A 20,562-nucleotide genomic window follows, 5' to 3' on the forward strand; every position below is an offset into this window, starting at 1 on the left:
TACCGGAGGTTTTATCTTCTAGCTGAATCTGGAGTGCAGCGGTCGGATTGTTTTTCCGCTTTGCGAAGTAAAGTTAGCCTAGTATAAACGCAAAATTGAATCTTATTATGATACCGCATTTCCGAGTGTCAGAAGATTTGTTTTGTTTCCAAGGTTTATTAATATTTAGGCAAGCACGTATTGATCCTTGCGCCCCCTTGGCTTGGTTTGAAGCCCGATGGGGCTGGAAGGCCCCCTGTAGGGTCCAAGATGAGCCTCGTTTTTGGCGCATGCAAAGATAATCACCCGGAAGACGGTAATGCACGTGGTGATGTTTGCCTGCATGTAGACGAAACAGGAAAAAGAGTGCGCCGTTGGGCACGGCTCATTGGGACCATTTTAAAGTCAGATGAGATCTACTGCGTCTCACCGTGTCATCTTTGCGGCTGAGAATATAGTTTCGATCAATGGGGCTGTCCGCTACGTCCCATTAATAGATGGGCTGGCCTAGGCACGGGCTGTGAAACGCTGCGGTCAGTAAATCTGAGGCCTAGAACCTAACCTGCGTGACCAGGTTCCAAGTTTCCAGGTGACAGGAATTCCGTAGCACGTTCAAGGTCTAGTTACGAGGAAATGTAATGAAAATGAAACATGGTCACCAGTTCATGGTGAGAGCATGATATCGATGCGATGAGGTATCTAGCAAAACAGGATCCTTTCAGGACATGAAAATGTTGGGGGAGCAAAAAGAAAACCATGAAACATTAAACAAAGACTGGGGGTATGGCATCATGTCACGAAGGACCTAAAAAGAAAAGATAACGGTCAAAACGATGGCTATTCGCCGACAAGGAAAAATAGGAAGTATGCGAAAGAATAAGACAAAGAAACGAAAGTTCGATCGTCGATCGACAGATCAAAGAATCCATCTTGCGCCACTGCCGAGTGGCAGATATGCCCTAGGTAATCCATGCAAGGTGTCTATCCGCCACGCTTGCGCCAGCAGCGAAAGTATCCGGGCAAGTAATACAACAAGAAAAGAGAGAGATGGCCGCCATCGTGAGAACAGAGAAACGCCTGGCGATGCATATGAGGTAGAAGACGAGAGTTCAAAAAAAAGCATTCAGGGAATGGTCTCAACATCCTAGGAAATCAGTTCCAGCCTGTAACCTACAGGATGTATCCCCATCCCAGTATCATGTCATGGCCTCAAAGCGGCTTTGGTGATTTTGTGTGATGGGTAGATTTTTTTTTTTTTCTTTTTGGTTTTGAACGGAGACGGTTTCTGGAGGAGGTTGCCTGAGGCTGCATTACATGTCCAGCTCGGACATGTTGATCGCGAATTCAGCGCGCATTTCTGAGGGAAGTTGGCGCTTGAAATTGCGTGGTTGCGCAAATGGAGAGGCAGATCCGGGGCGTCGCAGGTTGAGTTGCTATTCAGTGACATTAGCTTTTTCTCTTGTCTTCTTCTTGTTCCTTCAATCTTCTTCTCTGGATTGCTCAGAGAATGTCACCGCGAGCTTTCTCTTTGCGCCACAAAGATCTTGAGAGAGAAAATATAGGTGAACATACCCTGCAGTCAGAACACTTGGTGCCTTCCTTATTGACACGCCCCCGGCAACCGCGAGGATAGTTGGCGCAAGAGTACATTGTGAGAGGTGAAGGTAATTTGTTTTGTAGTTCGCGGGGATCGCGGGGGTAGGTTTGGTAGATGAATGGAACCAAATCGCGGGGAGGAGGTGGTGACAAAACTGGAGCTGGAGCAGGTGATTGAGGTTCTGCTTGTGGTTCACGGCGAGATCCCGAAGGTAAAGTTGGAGGCGGCAAGCAGAAAAAGTGAAGGTGGAAAAGGTTGGAAAAAGCCGTCTGAATCTCCTTTAAGGAAGTTCGATCCACCAAAAGGGGAGGAAAATTCGAGCTAGGCACTTTTGAACTTTAAAAAAGGCTCCAGCGGAGATCAAACTAGTTAAGAGAAAAAAATGAAACCCCAAAAAATAATTTGGCGATGACGTCGGCGGTTCAAGGTCTTAGAGCTAGAAAAGCAACCCAAGGTATTTTTGCGGAAGGGAGGAAGGGGGTTTATATCCAGAGGCTCAAACACATCACTTAAAGGAGAAACTAGAAAATTCTAGGGTTCCATACGACATGAAGTGAACTTTAGACTGGTTATGGGGTTATTCCCGTTTTTTGTTTCCGTATCATATAGCCGGAAATTTATGTAATGTATTTTATATTGAAGGGGTAAAATACTAAAATACTAAATCCCGAAATCCAGACCCTATCGTCGCTTCGTTTGACTATATCCTTGGCAAATCAATTCCTATTTTTTTTTTTTTCCTTTTTTCTCTTTTTTCTTTTTTTCTCTCCTTTAGTGGGTTAGAATGGACCCAACATTGCTTTTGTCAGGAGACATGACAAAATCACAAAAAAGCTCCGTCCAGGGCAGATCGGGCGGTCCCGCCTTCGGCGACCCAGCCATGCGGGTGTCTGATCGACTCAGATGCTGGCCATCGATGCATGACGGCCCTGTGGTTTGGAAGGGGTGGACCAATGAGGGCAGCAGCTAGGGTGAAAAGGAATGCGCGGTGTGCGGTACGGTGCATGATGCTGGATCGTGCTGGAATGACTCGCAGTCTCAACCTTGGATTACAGGGCTCCCTAGTGGAGCTCGCAACGGTGGAAGCTCCCGGGTCTTTCGAAACACCAAGCTAATGAGATGCATTATGCATCAGATTGAGTGGTTTTCCGGTTCCCTGAGAAATTTTTTCTTTGGGAAAAATCGAAATGCCGAGCTGTCCGATCCCGCTGGAAAGTGACGGACCCTCGCTTCCTCCCTTCTAACCCCTTTTTTGGGCCCTATCATGTCACCTTCATCTCCCCCTTGGTCATTCTTTTGTTTCGAGTTGATGCCCAATCTACAAAGTTACAGTGCAATCTGTTTATCTTCTTCAATTTTATGTGATTTTTCATTGGTACATCATGTCAAACAGGAACCGAAGTATCAATCTCGAAAAGAACCAAGGTTCCAACGTTCCAGATGTTCCAGACTCCGATCCAAGAATCTTCCTATGCGGTAGTGTTCTGGAATCCTAGAATTGTGGAAATTCCCCACTGGTCCTAATGATTTACTGGATTAACCCGTTCGGGCTTGTAAGTTTGGAGCCGATCTGGGGAGTCATTATTGCTTGATTACTAGACAATTGCTCTGAACCAGTAAGCTCCATAGTCCTTTCTGTCTATGAAAATTGCACCATCCCGAGTGGTGGTGATAGCCCCTAGTGATAAGATAGTACAGAAAATAAAATAAAATCTCAATAGTTCTCGATCTGCTTTAGCCCTCGAAGACCATCCTATGGTGCTACGATCACCGCTACAATTGTCCGGTGAGACCAGACTCTCCTGCCTGAAACCTCAGCTTCAATTTCACTTTCACATGGGTTGACACGGCAACTTGCGCTCTGCCATTGTGGAGGTAGTGGAGCCCGACCTTTACATCCGCTGTTCTGCTTAAAAAGATGGAAAAAAATGAAAAATCAAAGAAACTGAATTACGGGTGGGATCGGCCTTGTCCGAGACGTCAGATCTAGACTACCAGTGTTATGCTTTCCTGGCTATCCGGGCTTAACAGATTTATGAGACCCAAAAGCTTATTCTGGATGATACAGCCAAGACATTGCCTCACTAAAATAATGGGGGGTTTCTCTCATATCTGTTCCGTGCGATATCTGTTTCGTTTACTAGGATTCGCTTGATCTCGACAATGGTCATTTACGTGTTTCTCTTTGAACCGCCTAGAAAGCCAAGTGCTGGGCAAATTACGCTTTCGTCAGCTCCGCGTGTCGCACACTACTCTACGCGGAGGTCCACGACACTGACTATAAGCACCTGGAAGATTTGTGATGAGAAGAGGCAATTAAGCTCAAACTGATCATCTGACTGGCTTTCCAAAGTTGTTGATGGAAATTTTTGATCCGCGGATGTCACGGCACACTGCGTAAGCAACTTCCCAGTTTTGCATCCCGCCTGTCACTTAACTGCCGCTTCTCCACCATCTTGCATGATAAGAAATGAGCAAAAAAGTACCGTAAATTTAGGTGTCCCAAGGTACGTATCCTGGATTTGTCAGAGTAGCTGCCTTACATCGTACACGTACTTGTGTTCGTGGTCGGCTTTCAAGGGCAGCTGCAGCAAGATGTAGTGGCCCGCAGGGAACATGTGGACCTTGGGCTGGGTTGCCGAGTATTGATTGGTTCAGGCACCATAATTCCGGGATGTTTCATCATTTATGATACCCGTTTCCTTATTTCCACAGCGGGAACCCGTGCGAAAGGTCTAGAAGATCGCTCGAAGCTATAGAAGCTGGGCGGTGGAACACGAGCCTTGGGATTTGGCCCACACCATCCAGAATCAGGACCAGGACCCAACCCGGGAAGAGGAGGCTGTTTACTCTTTACTGCGACTTCCATGTAACCAGACCGTGTGACCGAAGGAAGCGGGGCATCAAACCTTGGGACCGTACCATGATGGCCAGCAACTGCAACTGGTCAGATATGCATGCTGCACGGAGCATCGCCTGACTATGGTGAGGACACCTCTCTCCAGCTAGGTAATCGGACGAGAATCGGAGGTGAGCTTCCTAGCCTGAATAAAAACGCCGGTGACCTCATCGGCTGAGTGGTGGTGCTTTCAATCTCATCAGATCCAGCCACAGAAAGTTTATGGTGGGGATTGTCTGCATCCAGACCGTTTTGGAGCGACGCCTCAGGTCAAGTGACCAACGGAATTTTTAAGTCATGACCACGACCTTGGAAAATCTCGGATGAAAGAGGAGTAATTTAATTTTGGGTGCAAACCCTGTTTTTGGTTTCTTTGTCCATTTCCCTATTTTGCTTTGTCGCGCCGACCCGCCCATGTTATCTGATGGGACGCTAGGTATGAGATCATGGCGGTGGCTGATGAGCGCCATCTCACCACTTCGGAAAAGTTCTGGGTAACGAGGGCAAAAAGTGGGCGAAGAAATTCACAAAACATCATTCATAGTATCATGGCAGGGGTTTACCCTGATTGGAAGATTAACCCGAAAAATACTCCACACATACATGCATACCTAAAGCATCCCATACTTAAAGCATCTAGGTAATATGAAAAACACCTTAGAGAGACCGAAGCAGAACCCATGCACCAACAAGCCCCAGTGTTGATGCAAGTAGCATGCCATTTCCTTCCCAGGTCAAACCTAGATATGCGAGGAATCCCACCACTATCTCCTTCTGTCGAGCCGCATCCCTCCGAGATCGCCAGCTGGGGTCAATTGCAAATGGAGCTACCGATTTTGCTTCAGGTCCCTCGTGATCTGTCGCTGATGGACTGTCCGAAGGCCTCAAAGGAACAGACGCAGCCAGCGCAACAGGCCGGTGATCTGAGTGCGGGAAGAGAGGGAGTGCGTCGTATGCATGTGTTTTGACTTGTCCTCCTCCCGAAGCCCACGAGGGACTGTTTAGGTAGAGGATTCGGTCACACCAGCTCGGCCAGCGGTGGTTTGACCATTTCCACTCTGCCTCTGATTCTCCGCTCAGGAGACTGGCACGCGCAGCCTGCTGCGCTGCACCGGAGTATTTGTAAGTCGGGGGGAAGTCAATAGGCGCCTCAGACAACCCATGAAACGAGCGCCCTTCGCGCATCTCGCGCATCAGCTGGTCCTCTTTGAGAAGGTGAGAATAGTGCGCGGGATCGTCGCGAGGGACACCTTGTCGAGGAAAGCGAACGACATCTGTCTTCAATGGGCCGACATCTGACGTGCGGTAGTTTAGATCTCCCGCCAGGAAGAGGTATGAGTTGGGCGCGAAGAGATCATGGCGATTGGTCTCCGCTTCGTGCGATGACTCGTGATCTGCCAGAAGAGCAGTGCTCTCATCAGAGTTTCCTTGGCCCAGAGCTTTCAGCGGATTGCCTTTGTGGGAGAAAACAAGCCGCTCGACAATGCTTTGCCAGTCCAGATTCCTTTGCTCCAGTGCATTTTCCATCGGCGCCAGATGAGCCGCGACAAATGTCAAATCCACCGTCTTGGATGGATGACCCTCCGCCACGTAACCCAGCCGTGCTCCGACGGCTCCCTTGTTGCCCATTTCCTGGATTCCGAATCCAACGTGAGCAGTGTCAACCCAAGAGATTTTGTCAACGATATCTGCCCGCGCAAAGACCATCAATCCGGTCATGCCCGTATGGTCCTTGACCAGGTTCACGTATGATTCATTCCATAGTTTAGCAGTCGCTTTCTTGACTGTCTTTATAAAGGCATCAAAGTATGGTGTTAAATAGGTTCCACCCAAAAATGAATATGCGATTGGGGCGATCTCCTGGAGTGAGAGCACGATCAGTTCGGGGGCGCCCAGCCCCCGCGCATCTGCGGATAGGGCATCGAAGAAATGGTCTGCAAACAGATCGACATCAATAATAGTACGTGCGCAGTTCGATGTGAGGATGTAGAGATTTAGATCCTCCATTTTGTCGAGTGTGTTTCGTGGAGGTTGAGGAGGGAAATAGCGGTGACGTCGTTGATCACTTAGCCACGTGAACGATGCATATCAGTGGAGTCCTTTCGAACTTTGTTGATTTTCGATAAGTGATAAGCGGAACCCACAACACTGCATGCAAACCAAAAAAAAAAAAAAATCAAAAGTAGTATTCAAAAAAGAAGAGGCTTGCATCATCCGTGAATCGAACACGGGCCTCGTCGATGGCAACGACGAATTCTACCACTAGACCAATGATGCTGGTTGATATAAGGAGAGAATATTTAAGGCTTCATATTCAGCACAAAGAAGGCTGCACTTCCATTTGGACTGTCTTTATAGCTTCCCTCGTAGTTGTTCTTGCTCTTGTGGCTCCGTCAATTCAACCAGCAACATTCCCTCCGCAACATCCTCTTCATCGTTCTCCATTTCATATACCCAATGTACCTTTCCAGCTCGAGGGCTGCGCACTTCCAGTTCCATCTTCATTTGCTTGACAAAGGCCAGCACTTGATTCTCGACAACATCTTCCCCCTGGATAACTAACATCTCGATAAGCTTCCCAGACAGAGGCAGAATTATATGGCGCGGATTACTCGGATCTCCACGTCGGTGGGAGGAAGAGACTAATGCCGAAGCAGCGGTGGTAGTGGCATCCAGCTGCATTCGGTAAGGAATCGCTGTCTTGGATTCTGGCGTTGTGTATTCAATCTCAGCTGCGAGTGACGTGGGAAAGTCATTGCGGAGTACTCGAGATAGTTTCATGTGGTGTGCAACGCTGGCTGATGTTTGTGAGGTGTCGTTGTGAAGTGGCTCCAAACGGATCGACCATGCATCTCCCTTGCGGAACAGCAAATTCGAAGATGGTAGTCCGCCTTGTGCCAGTGATTGCTGGGAAGAGCTAGCAGGCCCTTGTTGATCGCGAAGTGATCGTGAGATATCTTCGCCCAACTGACAAATTTCTTTCAGCTTGGTCCCCAGCCACTGGGTATCAGTATCGCCAGCCATGAAATCGGCATGCGCCATAATGCCTCGGAGAAGGCTGATGTTAGTCTTGACACCAGATATTTTAGTGTCAGTAAGTACTCTCTGGGCCTTTCTAACGGTTGCACCCCAACTTGATCCTGTGATGATAATTTTAGCTAGTAGATTATCAAAGTTGGAGCCAACAACCAATGACGAGGTACTGGAGACATGCGTGTCGACTCGAATTCCCTGCCCACTGGGGACATTGAACTCGGTAATCTTGCCAATACTGAGTGCAAAGTTGTTTCCTGGATCTTCAGCACACAACCGGAGCTGTATGGAGAAGGAATTTGCCGGCGGCGGGGCGCTTGAGTCGACATCTGGGCCAAGACCAAGCTCATTGAATGTCTTCCCATGGGCCAGCAGAAGTTGGGTCTGCACTAGATCTATGCCACTGATAGACTCTGTGATCGTATGCTCCACTTGAAGTCGCGGGTTGATTTCCAGGAAATAGAATTCTCCCTTTTGCTCACTGACCAGGAACTCAAATGTTCCCAGAGACAGATAGCGAATGTTGCTCGCCATCTTCAATGCGCAGTCAATCACCTGAGAAACCAGGCCTCGATCGCGCATCAGCGCAGGAGCACACTCCACGACTTTCTGGAATCGTCTCTGCACACTGCAGTCTCTCTCCCACAAGTGACGCACTTGACCAGTCCCATCACCTATAACCTGGATTTCAACATGGTGAAATCCATCCACAGCAGCCTTTTCAACAAACACCGTGCGGGACGGGGACTCGCCAATAGCCCGCTGAATACCATTATCGAGTTCAGATTCCTCATGCACAAGGCGAATACCCCGACCACCTCCTCCATCGACGGCTTTAATCATAACCGGAAAGCCAACTCGTCTAGCAAAGGCCCGCGCCTCGCCGACGTCACCGGTTGGCTGGCTCATAGCCTCCAGTATGGGAACTGCACATTGACGTGCTAGCTGCTTGGCCTGAAGCTTGTCTCCTGTACGAGCAAGATTCTCCGGGCCTGGTCCTATGACGATAGCGCCCGCTTCGTCCCACATGCGTTGCGCGAATTCCGCGCTCTCGCTGAGGAATCCATATCCTGGATGTACTGAATCGATGGAGTATTTCCGTGCGATATCTACCAGACATGATATGTCCAGATAGGAAGCAGGGGTTGGTATTTGTACTGCTCGATCTGGATGCCCCAGATCACAATGCGAACGGTCGTCTGATGTGTAGATAGCAACTGTCTCTACGGGATCCAGAAGCTCCCGTGCAGCATTGAGTATGCGAACAGCAATTTCACCCCTAATGGTGATTTTTATTAGATTTATGGCATTATTGGGTTGTCAGGGCACATGGGTAATACCTATTCGCGACCAGCAGTCGTTTGATGGGCCGAGAGTGCGGGAATGACATCGGTGCAAAGTCCGGGGTAAGCAATACGCCAAGCGATCTATGTGTTGAATTCTAGGGGTTCTTAGCGAATGACAATATTGAATTTCAGCAATGACCCCGGGAAGTGAGGTTATTTAAATAAGCAATGTTTCAAAATCTGGTTGCTCTTAGTACTAGCATGATTGCGCCTCGGTCCTCGGAGGTTCGACAATCACCCCCTCATCGAGATAGCCGCAAACAAAACCAGTCACTACCCCTTGCTTGCCTTAAAACAGTTTTCCGAGATAAATACCACGACTCAGATAATAATTACAAAAATAAACGCCATGGCAAGAGACACTGATAACCAATTCTCCAAAGATGGCAAGGATCAAGCTACACAGCGGCTGAATCAAGTCTCCTCACACATCTCCGCGCCAAAGACAGATAAGCCAGCCACCGCCAAACCAAAATCTAAAATTACAGCATCCCATCTCCCAGCAGATCACTCCGATGTTCTCAGTCAAATATCCGAGCTGCGCAGAATAGCTGCGACGCCAGACCCAAATTCTCGGGGCTACATCCGGCAAAAGCAAGCTGGTAAACTATGGGTCCGCGAGCGTATCGACCAGCTTCTTGACCCAAATTCGTTCCAGGAAATTGGCTCTGTGTCTGGGACAGTAACATGGAAGAAAACGGCACCAATGCGCGAGACACCCGTGACTTTTGTTCCTAGCAATAATGTCCAGGGCGCAGGAACGCTCCGGGGCAGGAAGGTACTGCTTACAGCAGACGACTTTAGTATTCGGTCTGGACATGCGGATGGAGCTAGTTCCGAGAAGACAGTATATGTGGAGAAATTGGCTCTTGCTTTGCGGCTGCCTGTGGTGAAGTTGGTAGATGGGAGCTCTGGAGGTGGGAGTGTGACGACTATCAAGAAGGAAGGGTGGAGTTATGTTCCGTATGTGAGGCCTTTCAAGCCTGCAATCCAGCAACTGAATATGGGCATTCCAAATTTGGGTGCTGTGGTTGGTCCTGCGGTATGTGTTCTAGATGTAACTCTTTTGGTGCCCTGGTTTGCTCATATTGCTATAGATTGGTCTCGGCGCAGCAAGAGTAGTCACTTGCCATTTTTCGGTCATGGCGGCAGATATTGGCGCACTTTTCAACGCTGGTCCGAAGGTTGTGGAAGGTGCCACATTTGAAGAGGGTCTTGGATTCCAAGATCTCGGTGGCCCGCTGGTTCATTGTACGAACGGAACAATTGACAACCTAGCCGCAAACGAAGCCGAGTGTTTCGAACAGCTTCGTACCGTCTTGGGTTATTTGCCCAACTCTGGAGCTGATGCTCCACCAGTTATTACGTGTGATGATCCCGAGGATCGAGAAGACCTGGCATTGCGCAGTATAATTCCCCGTCGTCAGGCACGAATGTACAACCCCCGAGTGATCATCAATTCTGTTGTTGATCGGGATTCATGGTTTGAGATTGGCGCGCTCTGGGGTCGCACGGCTATTGGGGGATTGGCACGTCTTTCTGGTCATCCTGTTGGAATTATTTCACTGAATTGTGAAGTAAACGGTGGTGCACTCGATGCAGCTGGTAGCCAGAAACTCACTCGGCTGCTGAAGATGTGCGATGTGATGAATATTCCAATTCTGCAGTTTATTGACGTCCGTGAGTTTCAATCCTATTCTCTGCCTGGAAAAGGTTCTTTATTGGCTTGACTAACGTATGACAGCCGGCTACGCAATCGGTACTGTTGCCGAACGCAACGCAACTATGCGCTGGGGTGTCGAGCTTGCAAAGACCTACTTCACTACCACGATCCCAATATTCAATGTGATTACCCGGCGGGCCTTTGGCGTGGCTGGAGGAGTCATGCTCGGATCTCGGGACCCAGTTATGCAAGTTGCATGGCCGTCTGGGCAGTGGGGTTCATTGCCGCTAGACGGGGGTATCGAGGTGGGACACCGGCATGAACTGCGGGAAGCAGAGAAGGAGGGCAAGAAAGAAGAACGATACAGTGAATTAGAAGAGGAGTATCAGCGGCTGATGAATCCTGTCCGAACTGCAAATGCCTTCGGTGTCGAGGAGATTATTGATCCGAAGGACACCAGGCAGGTTTGTTGTTCGTGGGTAAAACATGTTTATGAAGTGCTCATGAAGGAGAGGTTAACGGATCGTGCTTGTGGGAAGATCCATCCTTCCTTTGCTTGATAAGCAAATTTGAGCCTAAGCATGCAGATTTTAATGGTTGTTGGATACTCCTTCGTTCGAACGTCATACAACCTCGGAAAAGATTCACGGATCTATTCATTGTTGAGTCGACTATTAGGCTGCATAAGTGTAAGTATATATAAGCGGACCAACGAGATCCAGTGATCCAAAATCCCACAACCCGGAAAAGCCCACCCAATTGAGTCAAATCTCAACCTAAACCTAAACTATCTCTCACACTTGGCCCAAAATAGAGCCTTCAGGGTTAGAGTAATGGAGCACGCGCGGCGGATTATGTAACCGCTCGAAATCCGCACATAGTTATCAATCACCCCGCGATCGCATCATAAAGCTTGATTTACCAAACCCAAAAACACAATGGCAACAGTCAAAATCCTTGACGGAGGCCTCGGAACCTCCCTGCAAGACCAATACGGCGTGTCATTCGACAATGTCAACACCCCTCTCTGGTCCTCGCATCTTCTCGTCTCAGACCCAACCACGTTAGAAGCCTGCCAAAAAGACTTCTGCGTCGCAGGTGCCGACGTCCTGCTCACAGCAACATACCAAGTCTCACCCGAAAGCTTCCTCCGAACAAAGACGACCGAATTTCCCAATGGCATCCCGAGCACCGCTATCGGCCGGTACCTGCAAACATCCGTGGACGTTGCTGAGCGCGCGAATGTGCGCGAGGGCGCACAAATCGCATTGAGTCTGGGCCCTTACGGCGCATGCATGATTCCCGGACAGGAGTACAGCGGAGCCTATGATGCAGAGCATGATGGCGAGGAGCAGCTGTATCAATGGCACTTGGAGCGGCTGCGGCTTGTGCTAGGTGCCGAAGGGAATTTGATCAAGCGGTTGCAATATGTGGCTTTTGAGACTTTGCCGAGGCTCGATGAGGTGCGGGCTGTTCGGAGGGCTATTCAGGATGCGGGAATTACGGATGTGCCATACTGGATTGCATGTGTCTTCCCCGGGGATGATGAGCTTTTGCCTGATGGAAGTTCCATTGAGCAGGTTGTGGACGCTGCCGTTCGTCCTATGGAAGGTGGGCTTTCGCCGTGGGGTATTGGAATCAACTGCACGAAGATTCACAAACTGCCTGGTCTGGTCGACAAATTTGGAGCTTCTATCGCCGAGGCAGTCGCTGCTGGACAGATTTCAACTGCCCCGAATTTGGTGCTGTATCCTGATGGCACCAATGGCGAGGTCTACAATACGACGACACAGACTTGGGAAAAGCCCGAGGATCCCAGTAATGGTGGCCTGCGAGACGTTGTAAGTGAATCTGAACTACTCGTGATATTAACCGGAGTCTGTATGTGCGTGATATGCTAACCGAGTAAAGCGCCCGTGGGAAATTCAAATCGCGCAAGTTGTCAATGATGCCTACGAAAAGGGTCCTTTCAAATCTTTCCTTGTCGGCGGTTGTTGCAAGGCGTCTCATCACGATATCAAAAAGCTCCGAGAGCAATTTTAAACATGTTTACTCAGTCTGAATAAAAAATCGGCTTCAGAACCGGTGGGAGATGAGTATATATGTACCAAAGATGTTGAATTTTGACATGGTATCAAGCGCTATATACAAGCAAATAAATTTACATAAGCCAATCGAAAAACCGCCCATACCAGGTATTGCGGGGGTTCTTGTGTGGCGTGATCTCTCCATCTTGGAGACGCCCTGACCAAAGGTCAATTTCGTGGGCGCGGAGGAACTTGGTGCGGAACCACAGTTTCCAACAAATGATCGGCACAATGAAAATGGGAATGCCGATGTATGATGCAACGAAGTCAGAGGTGCTCCAATGGCCCTTCAAGAAGACTTCAAATCCGGCGACCAATGTGATAATGGTGGAACCAACGAATCCAAACCAAGCTGCATATGGCTGGAACGGTGCTTTCCACGGCAAAGTGTCGCGAGAGACACCTTGCGTCTTCATGGCAGCGTAGAATCGGATATAGCAGAAGCACAGAGTAGCCCATGCAATCAGGCCAGCGATTGTACTCAAGTTGAGGAGCCAAGTGAAAGCCTGTGACGCGCCACCAGATCCAAGACCTATTACTGGTTAGTATATACTCCGCAACATACACCTGGGCCAGAAGGAAAACTTACTCAGATAAGCCAACGGGCCAAAGAGCCAGGCGGTGATAACCGCAACGTATGGCACACCCCTCTTGTCACAACGGCCAAAGATCTGGGGCAGCTGGTGGTCGGTAGTCATAGCGACGATCATGCGCGATCCGACCCAGCAGTAAGAATTTCCAGCAGACCATGCCGCAACCAGAATACAGGCATTCACAATGGATGGCAGAGCAACGATACCCGCCTCCTTGATTGCAATAACGAAAGGTGAGCTGTTCGCGTTGTCGTCGCCCGATGTCAGGGCGGAGTTTGTTGGGTTCACAATAAGGCCGATAAGGAGCGCGCCGAGGATGTAGAAGAAGGCGATGCGATAGGTGACACGACGGGCAGCCTTGGGGATAGCGCGGTGAGGATCGACAGACTCAGCGGCGGTGATAACCACACATTCGACACCAATGAAACTGAACGAGGCGTTGACGAACGAGGACACGAATCCGAGGAAATGACCCGTGGCCCCAGTGATGCCATCGTAGTCAACCCAAGGACCCGGATTATGCCAAAAGCGGAAGCCAATGGTCTCACCGTTGGGACCACCGCCAGCTGTGATGACAATGGAGACAATGACCAGGCCCAAGAAGCAGAGCACCTTAATAGCGCCGCCAATCACCTCGGTTTCACCATAGAATCGCACACTGCACAAATTGATCGCCAATATAAGAACCAAGCTAACCGTGATTACCACGGCCGGCGTTATATCTGACCAATATTCCACGATAACGGCGGCGGCGGAGGTTTCGGAGGCAATGGCAATCGTATAACAATATCCATATGAAATGGCGAGCGAAAATCCGACGGAGGGATCAATGAAGCGAGTAGCCCAGTGAGGGAACGAACCGGCGGTGGGGAAGACAGTCGCCAACTCGGCGATACTTTGCATGACACACCACAGCACAGCGCCGACGAGAATATATGCCAACAACAAACCAGCAGGACCAGCCTTAGCATAGGCCGACCCTGTTCCAACGAACAAACCTGTTCCAATACCACTGCAAAAACCGATCATAGTGACCTGATAATTGCGCAGTCGGCGCTGAGTGGCACCGCGACCACCCACATTGAGCTCGAGCTCGCCCTTGGCATGAGATTCATACCGATCCAGCGGCGCTGCGTCCTGGATAGTATCTGTCTTCTCCATGGTGAAGGTGAAGGTGCAGATCAAATGCCAAATTGGCAGCACCCCATATATATTATCTGTTCGAACCGAGGAACCTTAAAAAGCAAAGTTTTCGACAGTGCGAGATCTTTAATTTTTTTTCTCCGAACTCTTTTCCCCGAATCTTTAAGCGCGTCAATCACGACATCGGGGTTCCGTGATCGCACCACGGAACACTCCCCACTATTGCCGGATTCATTGGATCAACGCTTTCGGAACCCCACTTATCCCAGGCGGCGACTCGTCAGGTTTTTCGTTCTTCCAGAAGACCCCAGGGGCGAAATCGCGCCCATATTCGTCTAGTTTGTGTCATAGCACGTCTTTAAACTGGCCCGGTTTATCGCGGGTATTTAGCCACGTTACTAGGATTGTATGCAGCTTAGCACCAGGATGGCGCACATAGATTAATTTCGGCAAGGATCCGAACTTTAGACTTATTTTGGGCCCTGGCGTGAGCTTTGGTCCGACCGGGGGCTGACAGTCAATTGGGTTATTGCCATCTCATTTTGCGTTATCATGTAGAAACTGTCAGAATTCTTAGGTGAATGCAATTACCTTATCATTTTCGCCTCAATCTAAATTTGCCTCCCAGTTCCTCGGAGAACTTTCTGAAAGGAGATAACAGAGGCGCGATCAATGATGATCACTGATGATCCTTAAAATGATTAGATAAACACGTGTTTCGTGCAACACGTTCTTGTGTTTCGCACGACTTACATATGCACGAGCCTCTCCAGGGCTGAGATTATGCTTTTCACCAAGGACCTGGATCGTGTTTAATCTGAACCTTTAAGCCGAGCATAAACCGACATCGGCCCACCGCTGAAAATAAATAGGAGATATCATCGCTTAGCTCTTAGGGAGCCACATTAAAACATATGCAATTTGGACTTGGTAGCCCCAGATGCCGCAGGCTTCCGGGGTTTATGGTTGACTAGGTGCTGACTTACCAGTTGGCTACAGCAAGATGGATGCGCCAATGATCGTACTAGCGAAGTAGGGTTCTAGAACCTAACGTTCAATAGTAGAATTTTATTTCTCCAATATACTGAAAGGAGGCATTGCCCTAACGATCTGGTCGAACATGGGTCGAATCTTAATTTTAATTTTTATTCTTTTATTGAATGAGGCAGTGCCTTTCAAGAATCTCCACCACTGTAGCCTATAGGTTCAACGGCCGGCCCCGATCGAAGCCTTGGAATAATCTTCTTGGAATAATTAGCTTATTTAACTACTATTCAACTTAGTTGTTTGTCTCTGCAGCTTACTAATTGTGCATCTTGGAATGAAAGCTCTTCTTATACACTACTTCAAGACATAAAACCCCCTTTATTCGTTACTGACGCCGGTAATTGACACTTGGCAAACCTTATGCACAGTAGTGTACCAGCATATTTTACTTGTGGGCACTCACTTCCGACCGATCGATGCATACAAACATAGCAAGCCAAGTGTCGATCGTGAAAATCCTCGTCGTGAGTGGGACGTTCCATGTCAGAGCCGAGGTTACGTAGCTGTAGGGCCAAATAGCTCCTTCAATAGCGCCGATCCACGAGTCAATTCAACGACCAAGAAAAAAAAGGCAAAATTATTACCTCAGCTTATTGTGTATCTCCCCCTCATTCCTATATCTTCTTCACAAGGAATGCTACAAACCCCCTTGGTTTCGCAATAAGTCTTCTGCGCCAAAATCACTGGGGCCAACACTCGACCCAGATGAGGAGCATCTAGACCCAATGTCCGCCCCCGCCCAAAATGATGACGGGCCTACCGACACCTCGCCGGCCACTAGCGCGGAGACAAGCCCACCTGAAAAAGCACCGCCAGTCACCAAACCGCGTCGCAAACTTCCCGGATGGCTGGATCATTTCAATGCGCGCGACTTAAAAGTGCTGTTTCGATGCACTGTAGCAGTATGGGTCGCATCGCTGTTGGTCTTGATCGGCCCATCCCTGCGCGAGATCGGGACCGCGACTTTCTTTGCAACGTGAGATTAAGCTCCCCCAAATCAACCAGCGATTATTGCTTATGAATTTCCAGACTCGTGCTTTTCATGGTGCCGCCGACCGGCATTGTATTCATCTTCATTTTGGGAACGCTGACGCTCATCTTGGGAATGGCTACCGGATGGGCATGGGGCGTTATCTCTATGAAGGCCGCCCAGGCGGCACGACCTGCAGCTGAAACCCAGGCTAGATTGCAAGCGCTGGGTCAACAGGCGTACAGTCAAGCCAACTCAACAGGCCAAAGCCTTGCAGCTGTCGAACAGGTACTCGTCTACAGTGGCTTCATGCTAGATGCGCGCGTCACTGCAGTATATTATTGCCTTATTTGCTTGATGATCTACTTGCTGGTAATTTCAACTACCAACGAAACTCGAGACAAGCAGAATAGAATGCTAATGGGTTGTGTAGGCCCGATTCCGAACCAAGAATCCTAAATTCATCTTGTTCCAGATCTTTGGTACTATCATTATGGACATTTTCTTGACTATTGGCCCATTACTTCCTTCGTTTCAGGGAACCATTGCCAAGGTATTAATTGAGCCTGCCGCCATTGGAATTGGTATTGGACTGGCTTGTCAACTACTCTTATTCCCGAAATCCACTTCTTCCACTGTTCTCGATGGATTTGAGGGCCTTACGCGGCTGATTAAAGGCCCATTGGATGTGACCGCTGGCAATCTCTTTGAGGATGAAACACCTGCAATGGCGGATCTGATTAAGCTGAAAATGAAGGCGATCGATACATACAAAAAGATCATGCCCGGGCTTGGATTCCTTCAGCTAGACTTTTCTGTCGGTCGGTGGAATGCTGATGATGTCAAGAGTTTACAGGAGCCCATACGACAAGCTGCGCTCACTTCCTTGTCACTATTGGAATTCCACATTGCACGCATCGGAGGCGAGGAGAAGGTTGAAAAGCTTCGTGAAATCTTGGTTGACAACGAGCATTTCTCGAGAGATGAGGATGATGAAAAGCGGCCGCGCTCAGCTGGCATGCGACAGCTGATGGAAAGCGTTCGTCTTGTGCGAGCGTTTCGAACTCCTGAACATGAAGCTCTTCGATTAGAAATGTTTGAGGCAATTCGAACCCCCAGTAGGAAGATCCTACCAATCTGTCAAGAAGCCGCTACTGCCGTTGCTGATGCCATCCACTCCGTCAATTCTTCTCGTTGGTTTGGACGCCCGACAAAACAGCTAATGGATGAGAACACTGCACACCTTAAGTCAATCTTGGACACACTCAAGGCTAAGCGCTTGGCCTTTGCTTCCGAGTTCACAGAAAGTCTCATTCAGACCAATGCGGATATCTTTGATGAAACTGGCAAACTGAAGAACCTTGAGGATACAACGATGCATCGAGTGCGAGGAATTTCACTTGCCATGGTTTTCGAAGAACATCTTCTCGGCGTGGCTGGGGCTTGGGAACGGGTACTGGAACAAATCGTCGCTCTCATGACAGAACGCCAGAAGACTCGTCTTTGGCTCCCCAAGGGTCTGCGATATGCTGTGTACTGGGTTCTCCGAAAGAACAGCGTCGCACCTGTTATTGTGAATCAGACATCTGTTGCTGATCCCGATGATGTGGAGGCCCAGTCTAAAGCAGCTCAGCAAAGTCTCCGCATAAGTCGGGGATACCGAGTTAAAAAGCGCAGCGGTCTTGGACGCGCGATCATTGGCACCCACCACTGGCTCATCAACGCAGACGGTATGTATGCTCTGCGCATGGTAATTGTTACCATTGCTCTTGGTATCCCTGCGGCCATTCCATCTAGTGCAGGCTTCTATTACCGTGAAAAGGGCCTTTGGGCACTGATCATGGGACAAACTACCCTCGTTGTATACATGTCAGATTTTATACTCTCATTGGTCTCGCGTACCATCGGAACCATCGTCGGTGGTGTGGCCGGTCTGGTGGTTTGGTACGTTGGCTCCGGCAATGGATATGGTAACCCTTACGGCCTTGCAGCAGCATTGGCTGTAGCCTTCACCATGTTGATGTGGGGACGCATCTTCTTACCTGTGGCTGTTTTACAAGCTGCGATGATGGGCGGTGCAACCTTTGTCCTTGTCGTCGGATACAGCTACGATGATACGTAAGAACTACATGACCTTAGGACAATTGCCAACTTGCTAACTGAAAATAATCTAGGCATATTGCGTCATATGGAAACCCCGGCTATGGATATAGTGTTTTCTGGCGACGACTTGTTCTTGTTCTTGTCGGGTCCGCTGCCGCTTTGATCGTCCAGATCCTCCCTCGCCCACCATCCGCATCGCGACACATCTGCAAATCGCTCTCAAATATCATTCGCTCACTATCTGACCACTACGCCTTACTTCTTTCTTGCTGGGGCAAACCTGACCGCGTCGAAGGTCTCATAGCCGAAGAACTCGCATTCAATACGGCTGGTACCCTCAGTGCGCTTGACGGACCGGTCGCGCTTCTGAAGCTGGAATTCTCCAGCTCCCCCTTCGACAGCGAGCGTCTCGGGCAAGTCAAGTCCCTCTGCCAAGAACTAAACCAGAATCTCGCCCGTCTGCTATTTCTATCCACCTCGTTGCCTGAGCACTTCCAAACGCGTCTGGCAACCGGCTCCGGCCTCCTCGATCACCGTAATATCGGTGAAATTATGGCTGTCCTGGGAATTGTGGAGCAGGCCCTCAAAACTGGAGATCCTTTGCCAGAGGTTCTGCCTACGCCTCTGCTTAAGCGGTGCTTTGAATTCTGGCAGACGCACCAGCAGGAGATTACCTTGACAACGGATCTTATACGCGATGAGGACTATCGCAAGTTCTGTGTGGCTATTAGCTCGTACCTCAAGGTCTTGGCTGCGGTTGATGATCTTGTGCTTGTGATGAAGGGCACGTTGGGTGAATCCCATATAGTGAGTCGGGATTTGATGCAGAATTTGGTCACGTCTGTGTAATATATCTCTCCAGTTTTACTTTGACAAATTTTAATTGCAATATTCATTATTCTTTAGCAGCCACAGTCATTTACTAAATGCTACTGTCAACTAAAAATCATTCAATTCGTGCTTCGAATATTATCTGCCATGCCACTGGCTCTTGTACGGGGACTGCACTCCTAGTTAACTAAATATTACCAGCTTATGCAGATGACAAAAGGGGTTCGGAATGCTCCAGGTCATTTCTATTACGAGACCAAAATCGCCGCCCCACACCATCTCCGCACGTCAGTCTTCCCCTCACGAAGTCGAAGTTTTCTCCTCATTCCCAAAAAGCTCTAGCGCAAGGCTTTTAATGAATCATTTCCTCAGCTTTTCTATTTTCTCAATATTGAGACCTATATATTCAACATCCTGACAGTTGCCCCATGCCGCCTTCACGCCTTTCACGCCTCCCGCGGTGGATTAGCCACTGGCTCGGCTACCGTCCCGAGACTCCGAAGCCATTAGGAACATACCAAATAGCCGCATGGTCCTTCATTATAGCTTTCTGCGGCCTCTCGGTACTCCAAGGAATCTTCAATTATTCCGATTACTTCACCTCACGCCACGTCCCAGGCATCGTCGCCTCATATGTAAGAAACGCCGCCTCCTTTTGCCCGACGTGGCAACTAACAAACGTAGGGAGCATCGGCAGTCCTTGTATTCGGTGCCATTGAAAGTCCTCTAGCCCAACCACGCGCCTTGATTTTCGGCCACTTCTTCAGCGCGTTGATCGGCATCTGTATTACCAAGCTCTTCAGCCTTATGCCAGACCAAGCGCGATTCGAATCACTGCGATGGCTCGCGGCCTCATTGTCTACCGCCACCGCCATCGTTGTCATGCAGCTTACTGGGACGACGCATCCGCCTGCTGGCGCGACTGCGCTGCTTCCGGCTACCAATGATGAGATTTGGGAACTCTCGTGGTATTTCTTGCCTGTGGTTCTACTCTCCTCGACCATGCTTATGTGCTGCGCCTTGTTGTTGAATAATCTGCAGCGCCGGTATCCCGTCTTTTGGATTGCGCCTTCTCCTCCACCTAAACCTGCGCCTGCGCCAGAGCCAGAGCCAGCTCCGAAGTCATCTGCTGATGCTTCGTCGCTGCAGAAAAACTTGCCTAGAGACTCCGTTTAAGGTTTTTCGAAAATTATGCACGCATACTGGATACCGATAATTATAATAGTGGAACAGTCCATTGTATATAGCCTCGACTGGTATCATTGTAAATA

The 20,562-nt window shown here is 49.2% G+C and overlaps 7 protein-coding genes across 7 annotated transcripts; 3 read left to right on the top strand and 4 right to left on the bottom strand.

Moving 5' to 3' along the window:
- Positions 1 to 1,289: 1,289 nt before the first annotated feature.
- Positions 1,290 to 1,629, bottom strand: N7484_003128 (uncharacterized protein; the record flags this gene model as incomplete). The annotated part of the gene is made up of 2 exons (XM_057113548.1): positions 1,290 to 1,412; positions 1,552 to 1,629. 2 exons carry the CDS (start codon positions 1,627 to 1,629, stop codon positions 1,290 to 1,292), a joined length of 201 nt encoding a protein of 66 aa, XP_056973688.1.
- A 3,503-nt stretch (positions 1,630 to 5,132) lies between these two features.
- On the bottom strand, positions 5,133 to 6,482 carry N7484_003129 (putative inositol 5-phosphatase; the record flags this gene model as incomplete). Its single annotated transcript, XM_057113549.1, has 1 exon — positions 5,133 to 6,482. The coding sequence occupies one exon, from the start codon at positions 6,480 to 6,482 to the stop codon at positions 5,133 to 5,135; it is 1,350 nt and encodes a 449-aa protein (XP_056973689.1).
- A 345-nt stretch (positions 6,483 to 6,827) lies between these two features.
- N7484_003130 (putative pyruvate carboxylase) lies at positions 6,828 to 8,898 on the bottom strand (the record flags this gene model as incomplete). The annotated part of the gene is made up of 2 exons (XM_057113550.1): positions 6,828 to 8,787; positions 8,849 to 8,898. 2 exons carry the CDS (start codon positions 8,896 to 8,898, stop codon positions 6,828 to 6,830), a joined length of 2,010 nt encoding a protein of 669 aa, XP_056973690.1.
- Positions 8,899 to 9,203: 305 nt separating this feature from the next.
- Positions 9,204 to 11,077, top strand: N7484_003131 (acyl-CoA carboxylase subunit beta; the record flags this gene model as incomplete). The annotated part of the gene is made up of 3 exons (XM_057113551.1): positions 9,204 to 9,896; positions 9,952 to 10,534; positions 10,599 to 11,077. The coding sequence occupies 3 exons, from the start codon at positions 9,204 to 9,206 to the stop codon at positions 11,075 to 11,077; spliced, it is 1,755 nt and encodes a 584-aa protein (XP_056973691.1).
- Positions 11,078 to 11,455: 378 nt separating this feature from the next.
- On the top strand, positions 11,456 to 12,560 carry N7484_003132 (homocysteine S-methyltransferase family protein; the record flags this gene model as incomplete). Its single annotated transcript, XM_057113552.1, has 2 exons — positions 11,456 to 12,358; positions 12,429 to 12,560. 2 exons carry the CDS (start codon positions 11,456 to 11,458, stop codon positions 12,558 to 12,560), a joined length of 1,035 nt encoding a protein of 344 aa, XP_056973692.1.
- A 118-nt stretch (positions 12,561 to 12,678) lies between these two features.
- On the bottom strand, positions 12,679 to 14,358 carry N7484_003133 (putative amino acid permease; the record flags this gene model as incomplete). The annotated part of the gene is made up of 2 exons (XM_057113553.1): positions 12,679 to 13,136; positions 13,194 to 14,358. The coding sequence occupies 2 exons, from the start codon at positions 14,356 to 14,358 to the stop codon at positions 12,679 to 12,681; spliced, it is 1,623 nt and encodes a 540-aa protein (XP_056973693.1).
- A 1,754-nt stretch (positions 14,359 to 16,112) lies between these two features.
- N7484_003134 (uncharacterized protein) lies at positions 16,113 to 20,467 on the top strand (the record flags this gene model as incomplete). The annotated part of the gene is made up of 7 exons (XM_057113554.1): positions 16,113 to 16,363; positions 16,417 to 16,690; positions 16,791 to 18,475; positions 18,532 to 19,267; positions 19,493 to 19,578; positions 19,713 to 19,926; positions 19,976 to 20,467. The coding sequence occupies 7 exons, from the start codon at positions 16,113 to 16,115 to the stop codon at positions 20,465 to 20,467; spliced, it is 3,738 nt and encodes a 1,245-aa protein (XP_056973694.1).
- Positions 20,468 to 20,562: the final 95 nt, after the last annotated feature.

This window comes from Penicillium longicatenatum (genome assembly GCF_028827895.1).
Source record: "Penicillium longicatenatum strain IBT 33135 chromosome Unknown contig_2_segment0_segment0, whole genome shotgun sequence".
Classification (NCBI taxonomy): Eukaryota; Fungi; Ascomycota; class Eurotiomycetes; order Eurotiales; family Aspergillaceae; genus Penicillium; species Penicillium longicatenatum.